Below are 19463 nucleotides of genomic sequence, written 5' to 3' on the forward strand. Positions count from 1 at the left end.
GATTGGGAATTTTCATCACAGTGCAATGTTGTAGAGCCTTTTATGACATCAAGAGTGCTAAGAAGAAACTTATTTCTCAGCCTTTATTATTATTTATTATTAAGTGATTTTAGGTATCTAAAGTTATCCTTTTGGGAAACTGAGTACTTCTCTGCTAGACACTGGAGATGTTTTAGGGCAATGGTTCTCCACTTTTTTGGCATCTAGACACTTGAAGAGACTATTAAAGATTCCCAAAGAGTTTATTGATTTTATACTATACTACAAACTAGAACTAAAACTAAAATTAATTTAAAAATAACAATAAATCTATTTAATAACACATTTTTATGAAAAAAATTATCTTCCTACAATAAAATAAAAAATAAGAAGGGTGGCATTGCTTTACATTTCCACAAATCTCTTTAATGCTAGGCTAAATCAAGATAATCTGGATTCTCAGACCTACCTTTGCATTCAGTCCATTGTGACATCACACATCATGTTGCCTCTGGAAAACCCCACTGTACAGTTGTGAGAGAATGAGAAAAGTGAAAGTGGTATTACTATGAAAATAGTTCTGACTTTACAAAACCCATGAATAGGTATTGGACCCAAGTGTCCCTGGACTATATTTTGAGAACGGTTATTTAAGGGATATTTGGGAATATGAGATGTTTTTAAGAATTTGTAATCTTTTTTTTAAGTTTCAGGTGTACAAAACAAGATAGTCATTAGACATTTATATATCTCACAAAGTAATAACTCCAGTAAATCTATTACCCATCTGACACTACATAGTTATTATAGTATTATTGACTATTCCCTATGCTCTGTATATCCCCATGACTATTTTTTATAATTACAGTTGACATTTAATATTATATTTCTAAAAATTCATAGACTCTTTTTACAGCAGGTCATTTGACTTGTTAAAACTCGATGCTGATTGAGCATGATGAAGGAGTGTGATTTATGTAGTGCCTGTGAACATTTAAGATTTCACTCAGTCAGCTTACAGTCTGATTCTAATTTGCATGAAGCTCAGAAATGGTATTACATGGCCTATTCTCAAAGATATTCCTTGATTATATATTGAATTATGTGACTATGTAATTCATCTTCATGTAAAGAATGTAGATGGCTTTGATTTTGCACCTCTGACTTTTAAACAAGTGACAACTGCTTTAGAGACTTCTTTAGTATTCTGAGCTGCTTTCTTCCCATTCCCCAAACTTTCCTTGGTCCAGATAGGCTGAGTGACTGATCTAACTTATAAGTAAGTACTTAAAGAACAAGGCTGGAAGATTTGAGGGCAACATGAAGAGGAAAGGTTTTTTTGCCGTTGTTGAGAAGGTTTAGAAATTACTCCTTTTCCTTTTCTTCACGTCAGGTCCCATGTGATTGTAGTAGGGTATTTTTTTTTTTTCTGGATTTGTATAAACTGAACTTTCGAATCATACATACATAAATATGGAGAGAATGATTTGGTTAAAGTTGAAGGTAAGGTTTACCTAAATGCTTTACCATAAGATGCCAGGTGTACTTTGCTTCCCCTGGGTGGAGGAGTGGTGAGTAACTGCCATAGAGCAGCCCTGTGGAGTAGCCCACCCATGGTAATGAGGTGTAGGGAGTTCCTGCAGCAGCCCTTTCTTCTAGTTCTCTCAGCCTTCCTCTCCTCTTTCCCTGTTGTCTTTTTGTTCCTTACCTGCCGAAGTCTGCCAGTGGCTCCCAAGAGAACTGCCTGACTTTGTTCAGCAGCTGTTTGTGGAACTTCGGCAGTGTGGCGAGGACTGCTGCAGGCCTGTGGGAGTCAGGTGTGGGTGATGCCCCAGCTGGCAAGGAGCGTCAGGTAGTCAGTGAAGCAGGACTGGAGCCATTTAGACTCCCCCTGTGTACACACTGCTCCAGATTTTAAGTCGAGTGTAAGTACAGTTTGAGAATCCTACCTAAATGATGTCACATTTCCCTCAAATTATTCCCACGGAGGTAATTTTTAAAAATAAACAGTAACCCATAATTCCATGCACTATATTTCACAGATACTTTGTTTTGTGCTTTAAATCTGATGTGCATATATTTTACCTAGTTAGTAATTTTAGTTGTCCTGTTTTGTATTGATTTTATTTATTGTCATAAAAATGTATTTCCAGTTTCTGTGCATTGTTTACAATTATTTTTAAATGGCTACATGATATTCTATTGTGTTGCTATATCAGTTTATATCAGCATTGCTCTTTTGATAGACTTTATTTGGTTTTATTCAAATGCTTTGGTGAACACCTTTATCATATATCCTTGTTTCTTCCTTAAAAATATTCCACTGGGATAAAGTCCTAATTATTGAATCCAAAGGATAGATTTATTGTGGCTCTTGGTACATACAAGTATTGCTATAGTATCGCTTCCCAGGAACCTACCAATGTAGCAGCAGTAATAATAGAGGAATGTGCCAGTGGCACTGCTGCCTTAACTGCATGTCTTCGGTTACTGTCACCAGTTATATTTTACCGCAAGGTTTAAACCATTAATGTTGCTTTGTTGATGTCATTCCCTTTGAATAATAAAGTTCTAGGCAATGCTGTAAACTTTTTTTTTTTAGGGTTTTAGTAGCTTTGATTACACCTTCACTCTACTTCCAAGCTATGTTTCATGGTGTTGGCTGTGTGATTCCTCTGTAATCAAGTCTGGTCCGGATCACTCCTGTATTTAAAATTCCATTGCCTTATTGGCAAAAAATTCAAGCTTTTTAGTGTGATTTTGGAGGCACTGTAGGATCTAACCTCTTACCATGGTTCCACCCATGCCTTTTTCTCCGCCTCAGTATCCATGTAGCTTGAGCCTTTCCTTGTGATTGCATCATGTGACACAGTGTATATACTGTATGTTACTTACTTACTTACGTGTCTGTCTTCCCCGCAAGACTGAGAGTGTCCTTGAAACTAAGTCCTGGTGATCAGTCCTCAGTTGTGCAGTAAGTATTTGTTGAATTGTACTGCAAATGCTTGAGCAGGATTTTAGCCTTTTTTCCTTTTAATATTTAGATTGATAGTTAAGAGGAATTGCATCTAAACGAAGTACAGTACTAGCTCTGTGATCTAACCTCTTACTGCCCCAGTTTGCATCTCTGAATGATGGGCGTAATAGTATCCACCTTGTAAAGTTATTGTGAGGATTCAATGAGATGGTCCACGTTAGTGCTCGAAACATTGCCTCACACGGCATGAGTGCCCAGGAAATTACTACCATCATCATTATCTTTGTTTTAAATACTAGAAGGTGTAAACAGGAGAGTGGTCTTGATTTGACATTTGGGACATTTTACCTTTCTGGTAGCATGTCCGGATATGTAGACCCCAGAGGATAGTTTTGTGCTTCAAGTTTTTATGTACCAATTATTCCTTGGACAATTCTTCAGTATATCTTTTAAAATTAGCTGTAGTATGGGGATGGTACCTCATGAGATAGATGGCTGTGGGATAAATTAAGTCTTGAGCAAAGCTCAATTAGTCTTTTGAAATAATATGATTGATTAGAGTTAGCTTTATAGGATATAGAATATTAATACTCTTTTCCATCAATGAATTTGCATTGGGGCAACCAGGAAATAGAACCTGCTAACATGGGATGCATAAAATATCTTAAAAGCTGTAAGAAGCAGGTCTTGTGATCAGCAGCTGTATGAAGGTTCTTCCCTGTCCCCAGCACCTATGAGTAGCTGCAGGGAATTCAGCAGCTACTCAAAATAGTATAGTAAATAACTTTTTAGTTTTCAAAGAACTTTCGTTATAATTGGGGCAAGAAGTCTGATGTGAATGAGATACTTAGCTGTGTCAGACGGGAGTTGCCGCATGGGTTTGTTCAGAGGCACATGTACTCCCTGTCCAGAGCCCTGGACCGTCTGTGCAGCTTTGCCTTGTGGGCGGGTCTTCTCTTACCTCCACAATATGGAGGCCAGTTTGGATGAGAAAGGGAAGAGTACAGTGGACCAGGAAGGCTCTGCCCCACCCACCTCTGCTCTCAGAGCACTAGTAAGATGCGAGGAATGCCAGAACAGCTGGACCGAGGAGACAGAATTCTTTAGGGACTGCAGTCTTCCCCAGGTCCCTAGTCAGCATTTTGAGTGTTGTTACAGAATTCACTGATCTGCCTTTGCCTCAGCACCTCTCCGTGTATGCCTTCTGTACCTAATTGTATCTGTAACTGGATTATAATATCACTCCGGATTAGCGCATTGACTTTTGGCCAAGTATAGGACATTATTTATTGAAAGATTAGAATAAACCAACATTGCTAATTTCACTTAGCTCAGTTATTCCTCATGTGGGTGTGAAATATGACCTGTGATAATCCCAAATGATGAAAGTGACACTTGGAGAGGCCGTTACTTGGCAGAGGCCACACTGGTGGTACACACTGGTGATTGATGCCAGTGTCTGAAACCTCTGCAGTATGTGCCTCATAGAAAGAAGACAAAAGTCATTGGAAAAAGACTACTGTGTGTGTGTAAACTACCTTAGGAGGGGTGGCTTGAGGATGCTTGGAACTATTAAATGTTCCTGAATTGGATCCAGTTTACTTTTATTTTTTCATTAGTTTGAAAAGATGACATCCAATGAAATGTGTCCAGTTCCCACATCTGTTTGAAAAATATATATAGGCAGGCCCTATGCTTTTAATGTCAAATTCATATGAGTCGTAATAAATTGTAAAGTATCTGAATGTTTTGTGTTCCTCTCTACCTTAACCAGTGTTTGCCCATTTCACAGGAATTCATTTTTTCAATTTTTAATTATTTTTCTGCTGTGTATGTGTTTCAGGGATAGGGAGAAGATAATAAGAATGGCTTTTTACAAAAAGAATGCAAACAAATTAGGTTTTGCTACATAATCTAGTTGTTAAAATATATATATAGGCAAAAGGGTGTAAATGTCACAGTGATCTAGTGCCTTAAAGCCATATTTTATCTGCCTCTCAACTTGTAACTGTGGTGAGCACAGTAGTTGAACTATTTGAATTAAAAACCAAATTGCTGTTTTCAACAGGATGCATTCAGTTTACTAGCTTATTCAGATCCTTGGAACAGCCCAGTTGGAAATCAACTTGACCCAATTCAGAGAGAACCTGTGTGCTCAGCTCTTAACAGTGCAATATTAGGTAAGTAAAGCCAAAAAGGCACAAGTCCAACTATATTCTCTCAATATTTGAGATGGTATTATTTCTGCTGGCATTTATATTTTGGTAAAATAAGGGAAAGGTTTTCTACGTTTTAAACATTAGAATTACCTTAAAATACCTTCCTCCATTTCAATTCCAGGTTAAATGGATTCAAATGGAATAAAAACAGTACATTGGGTGTATCTGGGAAAATTTGGAAATTAGAAGTGTGTGTGTGTGGGGTGTGTATGTGTGTGTGTGTGTGTGTGTGTGTGTGTGTGTGCACGCACGCATGCGGGCGCAAGCATTTCTGGCCCGAGCCACCCATATCACAGCTCCCACCATGCCTCACGTACAGGCACAGGGGCCTCCAGGTGACTTGGAAATGCCCGTCAGTACCAGCCCTTAGAGTCAAATTATATTTGCATTACAATTAATCATATTCAGCTAGATATTATTGTTGGGAAACTTGGATATGAACTCCCTGGCTTCCTGCCCTTTTGAGAGTGGAAGTGTTCAATGGGGCCGGGCAGCTCTGCTGTACTGGAAAGAGCATTGAATTTCAAGGGGGAAAATAGGCATTTAATCCCCCTTCTGCTACCTGTCAGTGTTGTGTACACTTTGTCAGCTTACTTTCCTACTTTTCTCAGCTGTATAATTGGCAATTAGGAAAAATGTGAGTACTGAGAAAACAAAGCGGGTGGGGAAGGGAGAGCGCAGCAGTGTAGTGAGGCTTAGCCAGGCGTGCGCATGGAGGGAGGGTTAGCACTGGCTGTTCCCTGGTGGTTGCCGTTCCTGTGAGCAGCGCCCTAGTGTGAATGTAGTGCTTATGTACTGAACGAGGACACTTTCTATATGAATCCTCTGTAGTCTGTGCATTTATATGTAAACTCTATAGGGTTGGTTGACTACATAGAACTATGTTTTAATTTCTGGATAATTCTTTTCAAAGGTAATTTAGATAAGTGATTTTTCACCTGACCTGAGAATCTTAATTCCCCAGGTAAAATGGAACTCCAGTTTAGAAGTATTTTCTGTGCTGTTTGGCCCCATTAGTTTTGGGGGCTTTTAGAAACATGTTTCTAATTACTTTCGCTAGATTAGAGCAGTGCCAAAGAGTAGATTAGAGAATATTCAGACAAGGAGATTTATAACGAGGGCCTGGGCTCATATGGCAGAATGTAAAGGAAGCAATTAAAAGTATTCATATTTGAGCCTTAATCTGTTTCTTTGCCTTTCTGAAATTCATTTTTGTGTGTTAAGGTCTCATACTGAAGTTTTGGAATAAGGGTAGTATCTTTGTGTTGTAGTTTTCTTATTTAGATTTTGTATATAATAAATGTGAATTTTCTTTGTGGTGTTAATGTGTTGTATTTTCTTTGGTTATGCAAAATTCATTTAGCTCTATTGGTAAACATAAGAAAACTCAGTAGCAATGCTGGGATTGTGGGGTAAATTATGGTTTACTATAATTATATTTCGAAATTGCTACCTTATAGGTAATCATAAAGCCCTGATTGCTTTGTATTTAAGGAACAGTCAGACTTGGAAAAAATTTTTGAAGACAAGTGACCAGTTTTCCTTATTATGACAGTGTTTTATATCTTGGGATCTTCAAGGGAAATAAATTTTTAAATACTAAATTGCTTGGGACCATTATCCAAGATATACATACTTTTACATATTGTGCTACATATTATGTAGGTTCAGCTATAAATAGTGCTTAAATTTATTAAATATATATAATTCCTTGCAAAATTATTAAATTGCTGTGGGGGGATGTCTGTGTGCATATTTATAAATACTATATCATCTATAAATAGTGCTTAAAGTTATTCTATTAATTGTATATAATTTCCTGCAAGTTTAGTATCCAAAAAAAAATTTTAAATGCTTATAGCCAGATGCCTTCTGTGGCCAAAATAAAGCTGCAATAAAGTACTTCTATATACTTACCTTATAGCAAGGTTACGTACTTCCCTATAAACGTTCAGGAGCCGTTTCTGAAAGGATGTTTCCTTTTCAGTGTTAATTATGTTGATTTGTATAAAACTTAAATTGTTTTTGATTCAAGTTAAGGCAAGATTATTTTAAACTAGTCATTCCTTAGTCAGCAAAAAATGTTGATCACCATCAAAATTTAGCTAAATAGCATCTTGCCACAGAATAGCCAGTACTTTAATCTTAACCCACACGCCACTTTTCAAACTGTACATTTTCATCAATTCTGAGTCTTGTCTTGCATATTTTTCTTCTTCTACTCTTAATCCTATTTTTTTTTCCCTCTTCTACTTTAATCCTGAACTTGCTTCCTTTCTATTTTTGCTTCATTCCTTCTGGAACTTTTCTTTCTCCCACCACTTTGCAACCTCAGAACCAATAGTGGAATGAAATCACATGGAGCCTACCCGTCATAAATCACTGCTTTTGCCCTTTGTCGTCAACTATGCTTATGAAGGACTGACTAGTAATTTTATTAATTGGAAGTCTACATAAACTTAAAATATGGACATCTCACAAGGAGAAATGACCAGCTTCTGAGTTTGGCCACTTTAACCATTACTTCATTTTTTCATCTTTGGCAAATTTTGATAATTACTACATGTGTACAACTGTTGACAAATTTCTGGTATGAAGGATCCTGAAAACTTTATTGGCAAATTTTTAAATGTTTGACCTATGAATTATAAATTACCCCTCCAAAATTGTGCTCTATCGTCTCTCATGGTCACCATCACCCCTACCATGGTGCTCCCTACCAACCCGAGTAACACTCACCACTGTGCCTTGGAGACAGTTAGGCAGCCTAAGTTGGGTCCTTCCCACAACACACACCCCCAAAGAGGAAGAATCCATCAGTAAAACTTTTACCGAAAACCTCGTGCCTTTTCTATTAATGTCAACTGACCTTGCTCAAATAGAAGTGAAATACTAAATATTCCTTATTCCCCTCCTGTAAATTATATCATAGTTAAGAAATTATATCATAGTTAACATGGAAATAAAAGATTTAGAGGCTCTAACACTTTAAAAAGTCTAATTCTGAAGGACTCTTTCTTCTAGTTGAATACCCAGTACCCACCCATACTACCTTGTCAGAGTAGTACCTCCAAAGCATTCATCATTTGCTTAGAAACTGTCTTTACTAGTTAGGTAGTTAAGAGTGACATATGCATTGGTAATGGTGTAAGTAATGCAGTGTTTTCCAAATGTCTTGCTAATTGCTATTTCCATTTTTAATCATCTTTCCCCAGAAACTCACAATCTGCCAAAGCAACCTCCTCTTGCCCTAGCAATGGGACAGGCCACACAATGTCTAGGACTGATGGCTCGATCAGGAATTGGATCTTGTGCATTTGCCACAGTGGAAGACTACCTACATTAGCTATGCATTTAAGGAGCTCACTTATATTTGTGGCATATAGTCAACATGGAAGTAGACCAGCTCTGCTGATTTGAAATTTAGATTTTTTTAATTATGTACTGGGGACAGGTTTTTTGTCGCTTTACATTGCTTCCTAGTTTACAGCATGATGCAAATGATTTTCTAACTTAGTGTTAGGAGAAATTATTTTCCATCTTTAACCTCTTAGTTGTCTAAGAGTTAAATATTACTGAATCTCAGACGTTCAAATTGATCATCACAAATCCTTTAAAACAATTACCTAAAAGAAACCAAAAAATCCTGCCTTCTTTGTTGGGGGGAAAGGGGGGAAGGAAATGGAGCAAGTTGTGTTGTGTTAGCATGTGGGTGATGTAAACTTCCAATTGGGCAATGTTCCGACCCCTGCTCCCATATAAGCATTCAATCAGTGTAACTTGCAAAATGCATAAACATCCAACAGTTTGAATTGATAGTGTTGATGGAAGAAATCATTTTTAATGTGTACTGTAAAACTTGAAATACTCAGGAGCTGAGTGAATACGTTTGTTGCTACTTACAATCCCAACCTGTTAGTCCCAGTAGTTTTGTTTTAACATGGTCTTTTCAACTTTGTTTCCTGTTTAACTACCAACGACTTCTGTTGTAGACTCACAAGTTTAACTGTTGTATTATAACAGTATTACATGTCAACGGTGTGGTTATGACCTTTATTTATATAAAAACCAAATATTTAGTCAATTTACCGTGTCTTAATTTAATCTTTGTACACCTTCCATTTTTAAGTGCTTAAATGAGTACTATATTGCAATAAAAATGTAGTGATATAATTAACCAGCCATTAAAAATTTACTTCTCCAGATATTAGAGTGTCAACTGAGTTTATATATTAGGTACTTGCATCCTTATGATTAATATAAAATTAGAGCAATGTTTTAATTTTAGAGTGATTTTTACTATAAATCTGAGTTCTACAACCAAAGACTGCCTTCAGTTTACTACTGGCTTCTCTGTATTATGGTCAAACATGATATTGTGAGTGACATAGAAAGAAAAGGGGAAATTAATCTCCTCATTTTCATATTCATAATAAGAGATGTTACTTGCTAGTAAAGCAAACCCTCAAACTAATTAAAAGTAAACTTTAAACAAGCTGTTCAACAGTATAACCCTATCCTTTGGTTGAGTATTATTTTGTACACTGAGGATTGAACCTTCATTAAGAACAGATATTTATCTACATTTGGATATTGCACTTTTTACAGTTCTCTTGCTCATTCTGTATTTTGTGAAGCAAATTCTCATCAGTAGCACTGAGAAACTAAGGCACCGGAGAGCTGCAGACAGAAAGACTTTTCATGGATGTCCATTTCTCCTCCTCCCTGCCATTCCTGCCACATATCAACTGCCGGGTAGGGGGTGAGGGGGAGAAGAGGTGCCCTTTCTGGTGTTGCTTATATTCAATTAAATGGATAAACAAAAAGAAATGGAAACAATTCATTTTAAACTGCTGTTTCTTCCAGGACCTTCAAAGACTAAAGGCGTACCTGTACTCCAGAATGATGACATGTGACGGGGTACTTCCACAAATTATGATTTGTGTAATGACCCTTTACAATGATTTATAAATGATTTATTAGATTTTTTAAGACAAGTCAATCTTCTAAACTATTAAGTTTTACACATCCAAAGTTCTTATTCTTCATTTAGCTTTGATCTACTTCTTAGAAGTTTTTCATCTTTCTGACCATCCACCGTTTTTTAAACCTCTTAGCATTTTGTTTTTTCTGGGTTCCTAGAATAGAAAGTTTGTGCAGTAAGAATATTAGAGATACAAAATTCCCAAGAAATAGTTCAAAAATTTTCAAGATACTCTATATGAGTAGAAATACTAAAATTACGTCTATTAAATTAGATTGTATATTAGATGTATACATACTACACTGACCTATATTTTCAGAATTAAAATATTAATATAGAAGCCATTATAAAAAAAGATACTTTGTAATTATTTGAGTATTTATCTCATTGAAAAAGAACATCATTCAATATATAAAACAATCAGAGCAAAGAGAATAAAGCTGGACCTTACCCCAACCATTATTCAAAAACTGGGCTGCAGCCTTTTTCACTGGTAACCTCTTGTTGTCAAGAGACAGGAACTTATTTACTAGAAAAGAGAATTATTATATTATTTCTTTGTTTATTTGCAGTAAAAAGTGAGAAAAACAGTTCCTAAGGAAATTTACCAGTAGTTCTGTTGGTTCCTGGACCATATAAAGAATTTTGTATGAAGGCTTTGGCTGCTTGTTGCCTTGAATCTCTCAGATCTTGATCTTTTAGCCTTAGAGCCCAGTAGCTTTTATTCTGGCTGGTGATCAATACAAAAGGTCAAAAAGAATGAGGTTGATTGATAACACACTTCAAAATAAGGTATTTTTGTTGTCTCAAAAAGTGGGTGGAAAAACCAAAATCTTGATTTTGTATATGCACAGATAATGAATAAAACTAAATTACAGGGCTATTTTATAAGAAATAGACTCATATTCACATTTTGGTAGAGCAAATTATTTTGTTTTTATATAAATATCACTATTTGTTTTCCCACAGAGGATCCAATCTGAAATTGCTAATTAAAATATTTCCCCAAATAAGCCACAACTCTCAAAAGGTCACCTTCATATCCTACAGGAAAAAAAGAAGACTCTTCTTACCCGACAGTCTGAACTTTTTGTACTTTAGCTTTCTTGGAATCACTTCCTTTTTCACATTCTTCATTTTTGTTCTGTAAATTAACTAAAAAATTGAGTGTTATTTCTAGTTAGCACTTATGTAAAAATAAATCAGGAGCACATACTGGAGCTCACATTAAATACCTACTACACACCAATCTGATGCAGTTTTTATTTGGAAGAAATATAGGGAATAGGCCCAAGCTAAACTTGGCCTGCTTTGTTCCCATGCTCTCTAAGGGCCAATAACATCTGACTGCAAATATCTGCAAATGCACTTGACACTTACATGAGAAATTATTTAAATTAGAATAGTTCATACCTTCTTTTGACTTTCCTGGTGATTTCTTGATGCTAAGAGGAGAACAACAACACAAAAATTGACTGGTATGGCAGATAGCAAAGATTATTCAACTTGTTACACAATTTCATCTGGTTTTACAAATAGGATGACCCGCATCGTTTTCATTACCACCATCCTCAGTTTTTACTCAGGATCTTTAATCAGTTTTAGAAAGCAAGTCACTCCCCAATGCACTACCACCAACTCCCAGTCCACAAACTAGTATATTCTTGGATGGGAGTATCTTCTCAGAACTTAAAATTTGAAAGCATATTAGTAGGCTATCCAAGAAGCAGACTGCTATGGTTAATGGGAGTTAAGAAAGGAGATATAACACGTCACTTGAAATACAAAGTGAAATGTGGTAGGCTTGCCTCACTTCATTTGGAGAAATCACAAAGGATTAATGCAACAATTTAAACCCGACAAGGACTAGCCTTGAGGAGTCTGGTCTGAGAGACAAATGTAAACTGAGAAAACACTATGAGATGCCTGCACAGAAGCACTTGCACAGTAGAAAAGCTACAAAAGAGGAAGTAATGGGGTGAGTGGAGTGAGAGAACACAGAGGTAATATGTGGGCTTGGTTGTAAAAGATGGATGGGGAATTGGCCACCAAATACATGTTAGGTTGGTGCAAAAGTAATTGCGGTTTTAAAAGGTTAAAAATTGCAAAAACCGCAATTACTTTTGCACCAACCTAACGTTTAATATATTTGAGATCTGAGTAACTTCCAAAAAGTTCTACAGAAAATCTGAGAACCACTGGCCTAGGTACAGAGATACAAGACTATGCTTCTGAACTTAAAAGCATTAAGGGGAGACAACGGGGATAGAAAAATAACATTTAGAAGTCTAAATTTACTCAGGTTTGATTCTGTGGGATAGATGAGGAAGAGGAAAACGACAGCGTTGGCTTTAAACACTGAATGGATGGCAAAGCAACTAAATGAAATGGGGAAAAGGAGGAAGGACAAGTAGGGGACAGGTAAGGATGGGACAAGTTGAGTTTTAGGAGTCTGGGTAAGTGTCTGCTACTACACTAAATGATAAATTCCAAGACACTTGTTTTATTCACTACTATCTACCCTGCCCGTAGTACAACGACAGTTGCTCAACAACTGGCTGAATAAATACTCTGAGATCAGGAACTCAGAAGCTAGAGTCAGCAGTGGGAATGAACAAAAAGAAATGGCAAAAGACTGAAGAAGTGAAATACTTCCCTCCACCTTTCCCACCAAATTCAAATACGTACTGCATAGCTAATTTAGGCTTTACTTCTTCAATTACATGGATTCAAATAAATGTCTATACCACTATGGAATTCAAAGACGGGTGAATGTAAGCAAATACCAAGATTCATTACTTACTTAGTCTGTGAAGCTGTAGTTAACTTCTCTAGAATGGAGTCTGGAAGGAGCTTCCTTTTCTTAAAGACATTTAAAATGAAAAAGTGAGGTACATGACGACATACCATGGGACAACATACCCTGGGCTGCTTCTGAAGTTACACATTTTAAGGACAGCCTTATCTTGCGCAAGTGAATGAATCAGGCTGCCCGCTGCCCGCACTGTATCTCTACGCTGTGGGACAACGGGAATCAGAAAACGTATTCCACATTCTTTGGAAGACCTGGTGAAGACTGGGAAGGGTCCCCACTGTCTGCCAACGCTCAGGTCACTGTTACACACTGAAAGCAGTTAAGTCACGTCCATCTGGAGTCAGTCCTCTGTGGCCAAGCTTCCAAACAGAACAATGATATTCTGTTTGTACGGCCCTTGGCTTACACAGCACCTCATGTATGTCTAACAGCAACCCAGCTGCAGGTAAGAAAACTACCTCCGCGAGGCGAAACGGCTGGTGTCACGGCGCGCTGAGGGTCAGAGTGACAGTACCCGTAAGATTTCAAATTCACGACTCTTCTCACCCCCATTTTCAATCGGTGGACAGCAAAGAATACGAACATTTTTGTTTTCACCGATGTCAGAAGGAATATTAGCGACTTCTTCCCCACCCCCATATCCTACCAGCTTTTGCATCAAACATGGGAATTCCACCCTATGCCGGGTACTGTACATTCCAACCTTTTGTTCAATGAACAGCTCCTCGCGTCGCTTCCTCTTTTCTTTCAAAAGTGTTTTATCCCTGAAAGGAAGGGTGACAGGTCAGTGCGGAGAGAGACAAACGGGGAGGGAAGGGGACGGTTCTCCGGCCCGGCCGCAGGCTCCGAACCTGCGCGCTGTCTCCCGAACTCGCCGCTCCTCTTCTCTCGCTTCCGCCTGGGCGCTGGCGAAAGTAAGCTCCTCCGGGGCTTCGTCGTCAAATTCTTCATCCCCTTCGTCGTCTTCCTCCAGCGGCTCGGCCGCCGCGCCGCTGCTGGGCTGCCCGAGCAACAGGCCGTGCTCCGCCTCCTCCTCCGAGGCGGGCTGGCTGTCGTCCACCATAGCCGACGCCGACGCCGGGGCGCGGGACGCGCGCGGCCGAAGCTGCACCATGGCCCACGCCGCGCCGGACCGTCTGACCTCTGACCTGGAAGCAGCCCCACGCAAGCCCAGGGTGAGGTGAGGAGAAAGCCACGCTGGTTTCATCGCCCCCTGCAGGCTCGGAGGCCCCATTAAGAAAAGGGACGTGAGAGAAGGCCCAAGACTAGCGGAGGCGCACGCGCAGGGCGGGGGAGGGCGTGGCCTAACGAAAGCCTGAGGGTGTTTCCTTCCGGAGGCCGCCAGCTTCCTCCCGGCTCGCAGCGGCGGAGCGCGGGCTGGGAGCGCTAGTGGGGATGGGGCTTGTTTCCTGGCAGGGAAGCTCTATCGTGCTGCCTGCTCTGCCGGGATGCGGAGAGAAGGGTTGCCTGGGTCCCCGCGCTCCTCGAGGCGGGCTGGCGCGGGTCACACCATCCGGGGCCCAGAAACTCGGTGAGCGCAAGCCCCAGTCGCCCTATCGCCGCCTTTTTTTTAGCACCGGATCCGCTCGGTTGATCCAGTTAATCTGTATTTGCAGATGTGCCTCCTCCCTTCACTCCGCACTCTACGAAGTGGCGTTTCAAAGGGAAGAAATACGCTATAGCGACAGGACCTTGATGCCTTAAGGTCCTGCTGTCGCCGACGAGAGCAAGTTGGCAGACATAGGCTTATCGAGCCTCAGCACCAAACGTATGCTTGGCGACACGGGTCGCCGTTTCCTGGCTTCCCTGACCACCAGCCGCCGAGTACTGCTTGTCCGTGCCTCTGTTCTGTTCATCACTGACACCCTCCCGAACAGTTTGACTCCATTTGAATGTAAGCTCTGTGACAGCAGCCACCCCATCTGGTTCCCTGCTGCAACCCCAGGACCTTGAACAATGGCTGGTCCATTGCAAATCCTGAATCTGGTAAAAGAATGACTTCACTGTTACGTAGTGAATGCAACCCTAGTACTATTTATTTAACCTCCAAGTATATTTCATTTTTTAGTATACATGGCCTTTGGTGATCTCTGTTTATCTTCTCCCACAACAGTAAACGATTCATCATTCTCTAAACAAACCGACCTGTTGCACACTTGCCATGCATTTTTACATGCTGTTCCCTCTACTGATAAACACTCCCCAGTGTGGAACTCCTAGTTATACCTCAACTCCCACCCGTGCTGACTCCTTCTCAAAAGCCTTTCAAACACCTTAACATCTACCTCATCCCCACTTGGCCCATCTCTAATTGCATTTTCTATTCTTCTATTTTCTAATTGCACAATTCTCTATTACTGTGGTTTCCATACAGTATAATAGTTCACATGACAGTTGTCCCAACCATTCTGTGAACTCCTTGGGGCTAAGATTCATGTCTTACTAATTTTATTTCTAATGTCTGTCATATGGTAGATGTTCAATAATATTAAATTGAATAATTTCTACTTCACATACATTTTATATTTTCAATTCTCCTTTCATCTTCTCTAAGAAAACCAAAACATGAACAAAAATGTCAAAGCACGAAAACAAAAAATAGCTGCTAGTGCCAAAGGCCCAGTATGAGAGGAATGACAAAGGACAGTTCTAGAGTATCTGGGCCTTGAAAATTAAAAATATAATCAGAGTCTCTGAGACAGTGTGCTGACTTCCATTACTGCTAACACTAGAAAATGTATCAAGTTTTGAGAAACCCAACAACAAACCTATTAGAAATGAATAATGGCACTAGAAACTAATATAAAAAACATTTAAAAAAAATTTTTTTAAGTGAATGATGGTATTTTATGTACAAAAACTACATTATAGTCATTACAAGTACCCTCAGCGTACATGCTTTGACCCACCCATGTGAAACGTGAACCAAACCATAAAGGTGCTTGGCTGGCGCTTCAGATTCCTTGTAGGTTATGGACATTGCTCTTGCCCATGCAAAGGACCTTTGGGATTTATTAAAAGGTATGACTTGCAAATGCAGTATAAAGTTTTATGTCACAGTGCCTTGTCGTCTATTTCCACAAAAGCCAAAGTGGGTAACACTGAATGCAGTTTTGTAAGGGGCTGATGTGATGTGGCCCAGGTGTGTAATCACCCAAGGAGCCACCTGATCCAAGGGATCTTGTTATGTGTGACCTTCCTACACTATTTACTAACGGTTGCTCCTCCCAGTCAGGCCTCTGATGTTTGCGGGACAGCAGGCTCTCCAAGGGCCCTGGGTGTTGCATTAGGTGGTGAGGTTAGAGGCGAGAACTGTGTTTTTTACTACTTTACACCAAGGTTAAGTCCCATGGGAAACACTCCCTTCAGAATTCAGTGTCTGGGAAAGACTGGCAGACCCCGTTGTATGTTTATATTTAGAAATAGTCAACCATCACCTCTCCCTTTCCTCCCTGGCTGCTAAGAAGGCTAGTGCTAAATTTTAGGCAGTTATGTTTATCCTTGGAGTCCACATACTTGCATCGTTTTTTCAGTTTTATTTTTTAATTTCATTTTTTATTTTTTTCATTTTCCTTTTTATTACTTTTGTCTTCCTTCCTTGCATGAGTTCTTATTGTATTCCACATACTTTGAGCTAAAACAGCCAATCAAGGTAAATACTGAAAAAAAAAGTACCCCCAAAAGATATCTCTTGGGGTCAAATCTTTATACAATAAATTACCTACTGTAGAGAGTGATTCAATTTTCCTCCAAAACTTGTACAAAAATCAGAAATACTAAGGTTTTACCCCTCTACTTATATCATTGCCCAAATAGCAAAAATACAATTGAGATAATCACATTTTTAAGACACTCTAATTACAACTTTTTCCCCTCCCAATAACAAACCAAGCACATCAGAGGTATTTTATGGTTAAGTTCAAACTAAATAACATGCGTTAACTTTACAGTTCTCTGATTTCTTGTAACTACGTTTGCTATTGTTACCTCTAAGACCCTATCACTAATCCACAGGTTGGATCCCCCGCCAGAGAATCAGAGGATGTCTTTAGATCTTCCAGTATTCATCTCACCATCCACAGGATTGTATCTCCTGTTTGTAGCTTGGTACTTAGATGTACTATAATTTCTTCCCTCCCCAGGACAATTAAGAAACTGTTTCAGTTTCATGAGGAGCAAGGGCTTCAGGAAGAGTCTTACCACAGGGCCCCTGGAAATGAAACCTGAAACACAAGGACAGATACAGCAGTTAGGAGCAAAATCAACATACTATGTCAGCAAGTTACACATTTTTTTTTAAAGATTTTTATTTAAAAATATAGCTAACATAACATATCATATATCAGTTTCAGGGGTACACCATAGTTATTCAACATTTATGTACCTAAAGAAGTGATCACCATGATAAGACCAGCAACCATCTGACACTGTACCACGCTATCACAATATTGACTCTATTCCCCATGCTGTACATTACATCCCCGTGACTTATTGTTTTATACCTGAAAATTTGAATCTCTTATTCCACTTCACCTTTCCCCCCCTTTTAAAATTTATCAATAACAGCTGACATTCAATATTATATTAATTTCAGTTGTACAGCATAGTGGTTAGACATCTGTATAATTTAAGAAGGGATTCTTCCTGACTAGTCTAGTATCCACCTGGCACTATCCATAAGTTATTACCATATTATTGATTATATTCCCTGTGCTTTACTTTTCATCCCCATGACTATTTTGTAACTACCAGTCTGTATTTCTTAATTCCTTCACTTTTTTCACCCTGCCCCCTAACTCTCCCATCTATCACCCCAACAAATCTAGTAGCCATCCGACACCATACACACTTATTACAACAATATTGACTATAATCCTTACGTTATACCCTACATGCCCATAACTACTTTGTAACAACCAATTTGTACCGCTTAATCCCTTCCCCTTCTTTCACACACATCCCAAACCCCCTCCCATCTGGCAACCATCAAAATGTTCTCTGTATCTATGAGTTTGCTTCTTTTTTGTTTATTTTGTTCTTAGATTCCACATATAAGCGAAATCACATTGCATCCATCTTGGTCTGTCTTATACTCCATTCAGCACAATGCCCTCCAGGTCCATCCATGTCACCACAGATGGCAAGAACCCATTCCCTTCCCTGGCCCAGCAATATCCCATTGTATGTATGTACCACCTCCTCTTTATCCATTCTTCCATCGACGGACACCCAGGCTGCCTCCACATCTTGGCCACTGTAAACAATGCTGCAATGAACATATGGATGCTCACGTCCCTTCAAAGTAGCATTTTGGGTTTCTTCAGGTAAATACCCAGAAGTGGGATTACTGGGTCCTTCTTTGTCTCTTTTTATAGCATTTGTTTTAAAGTCTATTTTGTCTGGTATAAGTATTCTACCCCAGGTTTTTCAGTATTTTTCCATTTCCATTTTCATAAAATATTTTTTTCTATCCTTTACTTTCCATTTGTGTGTCTTTCAATCTGAAGCAAGTCTTGTAGGCAGTATATGGAAGGGTTTTGTTTTCTTATCCAATCAACCACCCTGTGATTTTTATTGAAGCATTTAATCCATTGAAAGTAATCATTGATAGATATGTAACAATTGCCATTTTATTATTCATATTTTTTATCTCCCCTCCCCCCCAATCTTAAAGAAGTCCCTCTAACATTCCTTGTAATACTGGTTTGGTGGTGATGAACTGCTTTAATTTTTTCTGGTCTGGAAAGCTCTTTATCTGTCCGTTGATTCTAAATGATAGCCTTACTGGGTAGTCTTGGTTGTAGATCCTTGCTTTTCATCACTTTGAATATTTCCTGCCAGTCTCTTCTGGCTTGCAAAGTTTTTGGTGAGAAATCAGCTTACAATCTTATGGGAGCTCCCTTAAAAGTTACTGTTAGGTTGGTGCAAAAGTAATTGCAGTTTTTGTGATTATTTTTAACCTTTTAAACCACAATTACTTTTGCACCAACCTAATAGTTACCTTTCTCTTGCTGCTTTTGGGATTCTTTCTTTATCTTTAACATTTGCCATTCTAATTATAATGTGTCTTGGTGTGGGACTGTTTGGGTTCATCTTGTTTGGGACTCTGCACTTCCTGGACTGGTATGTCTATTTTCTTTGCCAGGTTAAGAAAGTTTTCAGTCATTATTTTTTCAAATAGGTTCTCAATCCCTTGCTTTCTCTCTTCTCCTTCTGGTACCCCTATGATGTGAATGTTGTTACGCTTCATGTTGTCCCAGAAGTCTCTTAAACTAGCCTCATTTTTTTTCATTATTTTTTCTTTTTGCTGTTCCAATTGGGTGTTTTCTGCTACCTTGTCTTCCAAATCACTGATTCCATCCTCTGCTTCATCTAGTCTGCTGGTGAGTCTTTCTAGTGCATTCTTCATTTCAATTATTGTATTCTTCACTTCAACAGATTCCTTTTTATGAATTCTATGTCCTTTTTTATGCTTGCTATCTCTGTTGA

General features: G+C 38.8%; 3 protein-coding genes across 6 annotated transcripts in view; 1 reads left to right on the plus strand and 2 right to left on the minus strand.

Moving 5' to 3' along the window:
- The window catches only part of RANBP9 (RAN binding protein 9), an 80893-nt gene extending 71513 nt beyond the window's left edge, over positions 1-9380 (plus strand). Inside the window, exons 13-14 of the mRNA XM_074335205.2 lie at positions 5025-5136; positions 8391-9380. Of these exons, the coding sequence (XP_074191306.1) occupies positions 5025-5136; positions 8391-8521 (243 nt within the window). The 3' untranslated portion in view covers positions 8522-9380. The remainder of the gene's footprint in view (positions 1-5024; positions 5137-8390) is intronic.
- A 755-nt stretch (positions 9381-10135) lies between these two features.
- Positions 10136-14232, minus strand: NOL7 (nucleolar protein 7). The gene is made up of 8 exons (XM_019742981.3): positions 13826-14232; positions 13678-13738; positions 12963-13021; positions 11573-11604; positions 11233-11314; positions 10768-10889; positions 10611-10688; positions 10136-10313 (listed from the first exon to the last, which is right to left on the minus strand). Exons 1-8 carry the CDS (start codon positions 14206-14208, stop codon positions 10243-10245), a joined length of 888 nt encoding a protein of 295 aa, XP_019598540.3. The 5' UTR covers positions 14209-14232; the 3' UTR covers positions 10136-10242.
- Positions 14233-16495: 2263 nt separating this feature from the next.
- SIRT5 (sirtuin 5) overlaps positions 16496-19463 on the minus strand; it is a 34374-nt gene continuing 31406 nt past the window's right edge. For 3 of the 4 annotated variants that reach the window (XM_074335206.2, XM_019742978.3, XM_019742977.3), the window contains exon 9: positions 16496-17197. In XM_074335206.2, the coding sequence (XP_074191307.1) occupies positions 17122-17197 (76 nt within the window). In that variant the 3' untranslated portion in view covers positions 16496-17121. The remainder of the gene's footprint in view (positions 17198-19463) is intronic. The other variant, XM_074335207.2, reaches the window with a different exon arrangement.

Source organism: Rhinolophus sinicus, chromosome 14, assembly GCF_057876585.1.
Source record: "Rhinolophus sinicus isolate RSI-liver-muscle chromosome 14, RSI-T2T, whole genome shotgun sequence".
Lineage (NCBI taxonomy): Eukaryota > Metazoa > Chordata > Mammalia > Chiroptera > Rhinolophidae > Rhinolophus > Rhinolophus sinicus.

Excerpts from the sequence above, each read along its gene's own strand:
- NOL7 (XM_019742981.3), bottom strand. The coding sequence starts at position 14,208 with ATGGGGCCTCCGAGCCTGCAGGGGGCGATGAAACCAGCGTGGCTTTCT. Across the intron at positions 11,605-12,962 it reads ACTACAGCTTCACAGACTAA|CATCAAGAAATCACCAGGAA; the intron begins GTAAGTAATGAA and ends TTCTCCTCTTAG. Across the intron at positions 11,315-11,572 it reads ACCAGGAAAGTCAAAAGAAG|TTAATTTACAGAACAAAAAT; the intron begins GTATGAACTATT and ends TCAATTTTTTAG.